Here is a 10,231-nt window from a genome sequence, read left to right as displayed (position 1 = left end):
TCCTTGGCCTTGTGAGACACTGTCGGGACATACACCACGACTCACGGGGAAACCATCACATGTAAACATACAGAAGACACCACTGTGTGCATCGACCTTTGTCCCTGTGGACCTCTGCTTCTGGGCATCTGTGACTGTCGCTGTCGCCCTCTATATCTGTGCCTCTACGTAGACAGGACCACCCTGGCTTCTCAGAGGAGGAAGTCCCAGAACTCCCGAGATTCTCCCCAAAACTGGAGGCCCTTGCCCCATGGAGCCTGCACTGAAGAAGCCCCTGGGGGATGCAGGCGAAGGTGACCCTGTCACCCCCGGGGTCCCTGCCGTCGGGGGTCGACAGCTTCTGCAAAGCCTGCTGACCCTGTGAGCCTGCACAGAACCTAACTGGAGTCATTCAGGGAGTGGCATCCACATCGCTTCCTCATCAGGACGTTTGTGCAGTGACCTGGCGGGCTGTTACTGCAAGGGGCTCACTTCTGCCCTTTCCTCCCCAGCTCGAGGCCCAGCAGGCCCCGGTGACCCTTCACTGTCCCCCAAAGTCCCGCTGGGGCCAACATCACCAGAACGGCACGGACCATCCTCCCCAGACCGGCGCCCGGCCCCAGCCAGACCTCTTTCTTGAGCATGTACTCACGTGAGTGTGCACCCAGAGAGCACTGCACGCCCCACACGGGCAGGGTTGGGAAGGGAGGCGGACGGCATCTGGGAAAATGGGGACACGACTCCCGGCACACAAGCAGGGGTCCTCTGAGGGGATAAGAGGCACCCCCAAGAGCCAGGCCAGTGTGAGGCCCGACAGAGTGGGCAGGACCCCCCGCTGCAGCCCCTGGCCCTAAGTCCGTCCACGTGCTTTTTCTATGACGGGCCAAACAGGATGTTCAGCTTTGTGAGCCAGACGGTCCCTGTACACAACTCAGCTGCTGTAGCACAAAAACCACCACAGACGCTTATAAGTACACGGCAGTGGCCGCGTACCCACAAAACAGTCCGTAAGAGTGGACAGTGGGCCACACTGGCCACGGTCAGTGGACCCCTGCGCTTGGCTATGAAATCACCGAACCCCTTCTCAGCTCGCGCCTCCTCCCGCCTGGCCCCAGGGTTCTCCTATGTACCCCCCGAGCACCGCGGTCCTCAAGCCGCCTCCCCAGTGGGATCGCCTGCGAGCTGGGAAAGGGCCAGGTCCAGTAAAGCCAAAAGGTGGGGCTCAGGTGGGAACCAATAATTCCATCATGTGACAAGTTTGAGGACTGCTGCCCCCGAGGGTTTATGGCTGACATCCAGAGGGGGGACTGGACGGGGCCAGGAGCTAACGCCCCCTCAGGAATGGTAACGGTGGCTCCAGCCAGCCTGGGGACCAGGGATGCTGGCACCCGGTACTGGACCCCATGCCGTGGTGGGCGCTCCTCCGAGTCCCCAGCTGTCACTGACCAAAGTCACGTTAAAACTCAGATCAGCCGGAAACATCTGGGAGGGGGGGCCACTCCCGCCTGGGCCTTCAGGTCTGCAGGGTGGAGGTCAGTGCGGACACAGAACAGGGCACGTGGTGCTCACACGTTCAGCTACTTCCTTCTTCACCCTTGTCATTAACGTTCCTTCAAACCCCCCCCCCCCGCCATGTCCATGCTCTGACCAGGGGGGCTCAGTTACCAAGGGGCCTGGAGTCTGTTTTGAGCCTGTTTCCACCTTTGCGCTGAGCAGGTGAATTGTCCTCCCGGACCCCACAGAGCGAGAGAGAGAACACAGGATCCGACTGAAGCCCCTGTAATCCCCTAAAGTGATTTACTCTGGTAAAGTGACTGCAGCCGAGCCTCACACAGCCCTGGGAACAAGGGACAGCCCCCGGGGACAACCCTAGGGTTCGGGGACAGCCCCTGGGACAAGGGATAGCATCGGAAACAGGGGACAGCCCCTGGATTTGAAGGCTCCATCACACATGGACACATCACCTCCTGCAGCTAAAGTAAAATCAGTTAACAGGGGAACATGGGCCACCTCTGAGCTCCCTGTTAATGAAAGGAGGGGCGGTCTGATCCCCAACCCCGCCCCTTCCTGACCTCTCGGCCCCTCCTGGAAGGAGACTTTCTGTACAGAGCAGGTGTGAGATCCGCCCTGGACGTGCACACCCCGCCCTGCTGGGTTCTGCGCCGGGTCGGGCTCCTCTGAGCTCCTCTCCCCCGAGGAAGCTCTTCTGCCCACGGTCCGTCCCCAGACGGTGGCTCAGCCTCCCAGGGCGGCGGCCGGGCCGTGGGGGCCAGGGATCACCGGGACGGGGCTCTGAGCCGGCAGTGGGGGGAGCTGCACCGGGGTCCTGCCCGCCCTGCCCGCCAGCGGGTTCACTGTCGGCCCCAGAACACCGGTGTGGGGCGACGTTACTGAGTTACTCTGGTCTCACCACGGACCCAGCCATTTGATGGGAGCCCTGAATTCAAATTTAAATACGACAACAACGAAACCGTCAGGCCAACTCAAGGGGTGGGCCACACAGGGCGTTTCTGTGGGCACGCTCGCCCCTCAGAGCCTGTCCCCGCAAGCCCTGTGAAGAACACGAGCCTTCGTGGTCTCCGTCAGCCCACGCTCGGCACCGGAACAATCTGTCCGCCTCCTTGTCGTCCCGGACTCCCCAGAATGGGCCTCAAACCTACCCCTCTCTTCTTCCCAGGCCCTGCCTGAGGCAGGGTCTTCACCCCTACATGCTGGGGTCTCAGCAACATCTTCCCACGTGGTCTCCCTGACCCTGCGCCCCCCACACCCTTGTCGTTCCCCTGGGGAAAGGTCAGCCTAGGCGTGTGCCTGGAGGATTCTGGGGAGACGGCAGCCAGCACGTGCCTGGTACCTCCGTTCCGACAACTTCCACGGGACAGATCTGTGGGCTGGTGGGCGGAGCTGCAGGGCAGTGGCGGGGACAGGCACCCCCGGGGAGGACCACCCCTCCTGGACACAGAAGGGCCGAGGGGATGGGGATGGGCGTTCACATGTGGGTCAGCACCCAAGGAGCAGAGACCGTTGGGTCTCTGCACTTGCGGAGTGACCCAAGGAGCGCCAGGGCTGTGGACGAGGCCGTGGCCAGGGGCTGTGGCCAGGACATGGCCTATGGAGGATGGGGCAGCCCTGGCCGCCCACAGTCCTGCACAAGGAGCCTGAGGGCAGGGTGCCCGGTGGGCTCCGTCGGTCGAGTGTCCAACTTCAGGTCAGGTCGTGATTTCACGGTGCACGAGTTTGAGCCCCGCGTGGGACTCTGCTGTGAGCGCACAGCCTGCTTCGGATCCTCTGTCCCCCTCTCTCTGCCCCTCCCCTGCTCACACTTGTTCTCTCTCTTAAAAATAAACAAACATTTTTAAAAAAGGAGCCTGCGGGTAAACACCTGGCCTCACTCCCCTCCCGCCCTCCGAGCCCCTGCCCCCACAGGCCAAACGTGCCCACGGCCAGAGAGCAGGAGCCGGGTCCAGGCCAGCCCCCGGAACGCGGCCAGGGCCGCAGAGGCATCACCCCGGCAGGGGCCCCCACCGCCCCATCACCCAGCCCTCCCCGCAGAGCCCTGCTGGGCCCACACAGCTCAGCGCGCAGGCCACAGCCGGGGCCTCTGCTGCCTCTCCTCTAGCACAGAGGCTCAGGCCCCGTGGCCAGGGAGGACCTCGGAGACTCTCAGGGCTGCACAAGGGAAGGAAATCACCCCCATCGCCGGGCTGACCCCAAGCACGTGTCACCTGGCAGGAGACACAGCCAAATTGATCCTGCGCAAGGACACGGCTCGTGTGTGGGGCCAGCACCACCCGCTGTCCTTCTCACCCCGGACATCAGTGACGCCACGATGGCGTCCCTCATCTCGTCCCTCTGAAAAGCCTCCGCCGAGAAGGCGCAGCCCCGCTTCCGAGCGGCGTCTGCAGAACGTTCGCCGGCCTCTTCCCTCACGTTCACGTCCAATCACCCACCGGGGCCCACGGCCTCGTTGGTGCCCAGGAGCCCGGGACGAGGCCAGCCGAGCTCTAAGAGGAGCCGCTGGGGAGAGGGCGGGGGATTCAGGGGACCCCTGCCCCGTGCAGGGGTGCAGGGGGGAGCAGGCCCCGCTGACTGCCCGCAGGGGTGACCTGTCCTCAGACGGTCGGCTGGGATGACAGATGGGGAAGCAATGAACGAGGACAATGAGGGACAGGAGCCCGGGAGGCATCCCCCCCCCCCCCAGCCAAGGCAGGACTCCACACCCTTCAAAGGCAGCAGCTCACAGGCAGCACCACGGCCTCGTGACCACCCTGGGGTGTGTGGAGAACACATCCTGGGGGCCCAGCAGAAGGGGTGCCCGTGGAGAGCGTGTCCTGGGGTCCCTGTGGGGGGTGCACACAGAGAGCATGTCCTGGGGCCCTGGGTGGGGGTGCTCTGCAGAGTGTCCTAGGGTCCCAGTGGGGAGAGTACAAGCGTGAGCCAGCACACAGCCTGGGGCCCCGGGGCGAAGGTGCACGGGCAAAACGTGTCCCAGGTTCTTGGCCCGGGGGGCGTGTGGAGTGTGCATCTGGGGTCCCACGTGGGGCCGTGGAGATGACACACTGGGTTAGCGCGGGGTGGGCAGCAAGGATGTGGGGAGGCCCCCGCGGACCACCCCTTCCTGACATCAGCGCCCTGCCCCCGTGGGCCGACACCCAGATGGGGCGGCAGAGACAGAGACGCCCGTCCCCAAGCAGGCCTCGCACCAGACACACACCCAGGTAGTGGCCAGGGTGCCAGACACAGCCCCCGCCCCCGTGGCTTTCTGGGGAACCCCCAGCTCTGGCCCCCCGAGCGGTCAGGTGACACTGGCCTGGCCGATCATCCGCCTCCTCAGTGACTGGCTCTGGGACAGACACGTGACCCCTAGCAGCCAATCAGAGCGTGTCCCGGGACTTCCTGGGACCACTGGGAACAGCTTCTCCCCCCTCCGCCCCATCACAGACCTGCGGGACGCGCGCGGAGCTGACTCTGCCTGTCTCCGCCAGGGAAAGCCTGCCTCAGGTGCAGCCTGCGCCAAGGCAACGGACCCCGGAGCGAGCAGCAGGCTCCGGCTGACATCACTGGGCACCTGACCCCCTGCACTGCCCATGGCTGAGCCTTTTCTACTTATGGGGGTTCAACCTGCTTTGTGTCTCTGGGGAGAAGGGGGAGGGCAGGAAAAAGAGGAGGAGGAGAAAGAGGGCGAGGGGAGGACCATGGGGAGAAGAGAGAGAGAAGAAACAAGGGGAGGAGGGGAGGGCAGAGGGAAGAGAGGGGGAGGACCAAGGGGAGGAGGGCGGAGGGGAGGACCAAGGAGAGGGGGGAGGAGGGGAGGACCACGGGGAAGAGGGAGGAGGACGATGATGATGACGACACCCACCAACACCGATGCCCTCTGGGGCCAGGACTTGTCACGCCGCTCACCCCACCCACGCCAGTACCCTGGCTTGCCCTCCACGAAGCAGGAAGTGGCATCTGCCAGACAGCTACTTCAGGGGCAAGAGAGACGTGACGTAAAAGCCTGGTGACACCTGAAGGGAAAGACGCTCCGTCCGCCTGCACCCCTACTACTAACCCTAACTTTGTGGGAAACCACGTGCGGGGGCACTCCGGAACCCTCCTTTGAGGAACCACGGGGACTTAGCCAAGACTGGCCAATGCCACCCCTGGCATCCCCCAGTCGGGAAGAAGCGGGGCCCCGACCAGATGGGGCCGCACACCTGCGGGGTGCAGGGGCACCCGGGACATCCCCACACCGAAGGGTCCCATCCCACGCGTGCGCTGCCCCTCCTCTGGGAACCGCACCGGACTTTCTCGGGGCACTTCCTCCCCCACCCGGAGTCTGCGTGCTTCCGGGGAAGGTTGAAACCCAGCTCCACCCCCAGGGTTAGAGAGGTGACCCAGGCCTGCCAGTCAGAGCACACTCTACTCCTCTAGCCCCAGTGGGGACTGGCCAATCAGAATACTCTATCTTCTAGCCCCTGTGGGGACTGGCCAGTTAGAGAACTCCCTCCCCAGGCACAGCGAGGGGCCCATGATCTGCAACAGTCCGAGCCAGATGCATCAGAAGTGCCAGAGACTTTTGTGGGAAATGTAGGAAGAACGATAGCAAGAAACACAAAAGCTGTTTTTGTAATTCCGTGAAGTCCCAGGACCTCAGGGCATCCCGCCTGAGGATGGAGCCACCTGGCCAGAGGTGAGAGCACCCGTGCGTGCGGCAGCCTCCCTTGAGCCCGGGCCAGGCAGAGCGGCCAGCGCGCCTGCCTGCGACATCACCGGCCCCTCGGGTCGCGTTCTCTGTCCCCCATGATCCTGCGCTCCCGAGGCGCACACTAAGGTCCCTGCTGGGGCCACGAGGACAGGGCGTGGGCGAGGACCCTCAGGGAAAGACCCCGCGGTGCACACCGACCCTGGCAGGCTGCGCGCACCTGCGCCTCCCGGCCAGCCATCTGCGGACAGGGGTCCCGGGCTGCACGGCCGGGGGCTGCGACAGGTTGCAGACAGGGGCCCTCACACCCAGCGGCGGGACTTACCACAATGATGGACAGGGCAGGGGCCACGAAGGCCCAGACGGCGCCGCTCGTGATGGAGAGCCAGCAGCTGTGGACGGAAGCAGAGCGTTACCCCCACACCACTGTTCCTGTGCCCCGGGGCACCGGGCACCTCCACCGGGGGCAGCTGCTAAGGCAGGACGTTTTTCCGCTCAGGGGTCAATCTGAGCAGCCAGGGTAACAGTTAACCCCAGCTGATGTCTCTGCGTGCTACCCATGATGACCTCGTGCCTCTCATTCTCGGGGCGAACGTTCCAGGTGTGCAGACCACCTCAGGGAAAAGGCGGCTTTTACGGGCCTCTCAGTAGGAAAAATCACCACCTCTGCAGAGTCCGGCCAAAAACCAAAGTAAGTTTTAACTTTGCTATGAAAAATAAACAAACTGACCTTCAGCAAGGGCTGAGAGCATTTCAAATACTGACCTAATTTGTGCCTTCTGCAAGCGATCAGAGCGTTGAGGAGTCATGAGGTGACACGGTCCTGACCATTCCCCTCTGCTCCTAGCTAAGGGTAGGTCACACCTCCCTGCAGCACCCCTGAGAGAAAAGGTCCCCGGGGATCCCAGCAAGTGCTCGCATTTCTAGAGAAGCTTCATGTGGGATGCAGCGTCCAGTGCCAGGATGGGGGATCCCTCCAGGCTTCCAAGGTGGGACTCCAGGAACTCAGGCAAGTAATAGCCTCCCCGTAACTTCGTTTCTTTCCGGAGCATTGGGATGGCCAAGAGCCTGGGGTTCCCCGGGAGAGTCCACTCCCAGATCTGGGGACAGCCCTGGGGGCCCTGCCCACTGGCCAGGGTCAGGCACGTGCACGGCACGGTCCTCACCCCACCCGGTGTGGATGTCCCCGCAGGCGGCCTCGTTCACTCCCTCCATCCCGCTCACTGAGTGGCACGGGGGGCCCCCAGCACACCAAACCCCAGGTGTGCATCCCCTGACACCCTCACAGGAGGAGCCACGATGACTCCCACACCCAGATGAGAAACTGAGGCCCAGAGGGGTCAGGTGACCCACGCCCACTCCCAGGAGCCTCTGCCCCCGTTCCAGGACACAGGGGTTCCCTGAGACAGGACACGGCCCCTGTGAGTGCTCGTTCACACCTGCTGTGTGGAGGCAGCATTTCCGCGAAATGCACAGCAAGCCTGAGCGGCCCCCTGCAACGTGCCTGGCCGCCCGGGACGGGACAGGGGCGACTGCAAACAGAGCACCTCCCCACGTGTCCTTGCAGAGCTCTATGCGTCCCTGTCCTCTCAGGAAAGCCGGTGAGCCCCGCCCCGCCATCGAGCCTCTGCTGGGGGGTGGGGGGAGGAGGACAATGCGGGGGGCGCAGCTGGGGTCGCCCTTACTTCAGGGCCTGGGGAGGCCAGCCCCGTACAGAGCCACGGCCTGGGGCCTCACACAGGGGCCTTTCCTGTGAAAGCCCTGCCACACGCCAGGAGCCACCCCCCCAACCCCGTCACTTACTTGTTATTTGTTCCATAACTGTTCATGGCAAACGATATGGAAATGATGCAAATGACGAGAGGAAAACCTGTGGAAAACGAGCGCAGGAAATGTTTCGGCCTCCTTTATTCAGCCAGTCCCTCATTCGTCTACGCCCGGTGCATGCAAGGAGCGAGAGCTACGTGCTCAGAAACGGCGCTGCCCCGGCCTCCGGGAGCCTCAGTCTAAGCCAAGGGCCAACTCACACTCAGGTGCACACACGCGTACACATGAACTCTGAATCACATCCCTTACGAATCCAAGCCTGTTTCTGAAAAGGACCGGCTCTGCCTGGCAGAAGAGCGGCGCATCCCGGGGCCTCTGTCGACAGACACCCGCACAGCAGCCCCACCCCTGCCCTGAAGGGTGGGCCAAGGGCAAGGGCGGCGAAGGATCCACCCACCCGCTGGCCGGCTTTCCCAGGGCGCCAGACAGGGAGGGCTGCATCTTGCTTGTTCCCAGAATGGAGGCTGGCGGTGGTGACCACACACGGGGACCCACCTGCCTGCGCTGAGCTTCCGGGGCCCCAGAGGAAGGAGAGGGAACTGTGCCCCAGCTCTGTCGGGCGCTCACAGCGGCGGCTTCCCTGCCCTTCTGATTTCAGTCTTGAACGGCGTCCCGGAATAGGAGTTCTGCAGGTCGGTCCTAGCTCTGAGCCACTGTTCTGATGTCTAAGCAATTCAAATGTGTTCCACAACGTCCGGGAGAGCCACCCGGCCCACAGAGGAGCCCTCACCGTGGCCCTCCGTCACACCTGCGTGCTCCACGGGCGAGCTGGGCCCCGGTGCCGTGGGTCGCGGCTCCCGCCTGGGCGGCCCCAGGACCACGTGACAGGAGACGGCGCACCAGGGACTGTTTTCCCTGGGGCCTCGGTGTCCACACATGACACAGGGCATCCTCGCCGCCCGGCTCATCTGGTGTGGGAAGATCATGTGGCACCCGAGATGGCGAGGAGGCATTGACCCGAGGCACCACCAGCCACCCGGCGCCCCACCTTGCTGAGGAAGGGCGGATGCCGGAGTCTTTTCTCTGGGTCCACAGGACAGCAAGCGGGCACAGGGCCCCATCCCGGCGGGTTCCGGAAGGTGTGGCAAGGACCGCAGGTGCTTCTGGAGAGGTATTTTCAAAGTGGGCGGCCAAGGCCTTCACTCTAAGCCACGGCCCGCACCCTCCCGCCCCCGGTCCCGGCCCATGGCAGTGGTCGGCATCCCTTTGCTGCCTGAAGTGAAATGGATGAGTGACAGGTGCATTTTCTGCATACACGATTCCTTTGATCCCAAAGGCGATGCTGGCGGCTCCCTCGCCGTTTCTTCCCACATCCCCCTCCGTCCGGCAGGGGCCGCCCCCTGGGGCAGTGACAGAGGGTCTGTCCGAGAAGAGGGTCCCCCACTCTCTGCGGTCTCTGAGGCACGCGGCAGGAGCCCAGCACCTGGCTGAGTGTGTGTGTTCAGAGGCGGGAGAACGAGGCTGAGGAGACAGCCAGCAGGCAAGCTTGGGCTCTCGGGCCACGGGATGCCTGGCTCTGTTCCCGGGGCCGCCCCAGACCCGCTGTGTGGCCTCAAGGAAGTGCCTGACCCTCGCGGAGCCTCCACGGTCTCACTGTGGAAATGCACGTGAGAGCACCCGGGTCACCAGGCTGTCGTGAGGACCCCATGCGATGCGGCCACATGTACGGCCAATCCCTATAATCCGTGTGCTGCTATTAAGCTACTCTGGCTCCCCTTCTGCTGTTGCCATCACCAGAAACTCGAATCCCGGTAACCGTGCAGGGTCATGACGGGCCTCTGCGGACAATCGGGGTTCCTCCGGCCCTGCCGCATGGATGTTTACCTCACGGAGTTGTAGACGCACCCTCTTTGGAATGTGGCGACCTTCAGAGGTGACCTTCAGCGGGCCCCTTGATTCCCCAGGGAGGGGTGGAGGGAGCTACCAGCCAGGACAAGCAAAGAGCTGAGGGAGAAGGTCTCACAAAGAAAAGCAGAGGAAGCCAGGAGACAAGTGGTCTGCCTTTCTGCCTGGGTCCCCGGTGCCATCTGCCACGGACTTCTGGATGCTTCTCTGGGCGTGTGGAGGTTTCGCAAACGTCGCCCCAAGGCCGTTGGGGCCACCAGGTTCGTTTTGGGCCACGGGTTGTGGATAGAAGTGACATGCGCCTCTCTGGACCGAGAAGTTAATTTTCGGTGTGATGCCCCTCCACGTCCGCTTTTCTCTCCCAGCAACCAGCACCAGCTCTAGGCAGAGACCCCT

At 63.5% G+C, this 10,231-nt stretch overlaps 1 protein-coding gene across 2 annotated transcripts in view; it reads right to left on the bottom strand.

The window, feature by feature from the left end:
- ADGRD1 (adhesion G protein-coupled receptor D1) overlaps nt 1-10,231 on the bottom strand; it is a 123,067-nt gene that overhangs the window by 10,670 nt on the left and 102,166 nt on the right. For both annotated transcript variants that reach the window (XM_040444124.1, XM_040444125.1), the window contains 2 exons: nt 7,967-8,033; nt 6,489-6,555 (listed from right to left, as the gene is read on the bottom strand). In XM_040444124.1, the coding sequence (XP_040300058.1) occupies nt 6,489-6,555; nt 7,967-8,033 (134 nt within the window). The remainder of the gene's footprint in view (nt 1-6,488; nt 6,556-7,966; nt 8,034-10,231) is intronic.

Source organism: Herpailurus yagouaroundi, unplaced genomic scaffold (genome assembly GCF_014898765.1).
Source record: "Herpailurus yagouaroundi ecotype Mexico unplaced genomic scaffold, PumYag 191, whole genome shotgun sequence".
In the NCBI taxonomy this organism is placed as follows: Eukaryota; Metazoa; Chordata; class Mammalia; order Carnivora; family Felidae; genus Herpailurus; species Herpailurus yagouaroundi.
This window is presented reverse-complemented; position numbering and strand designations above follow the sequence as displayed.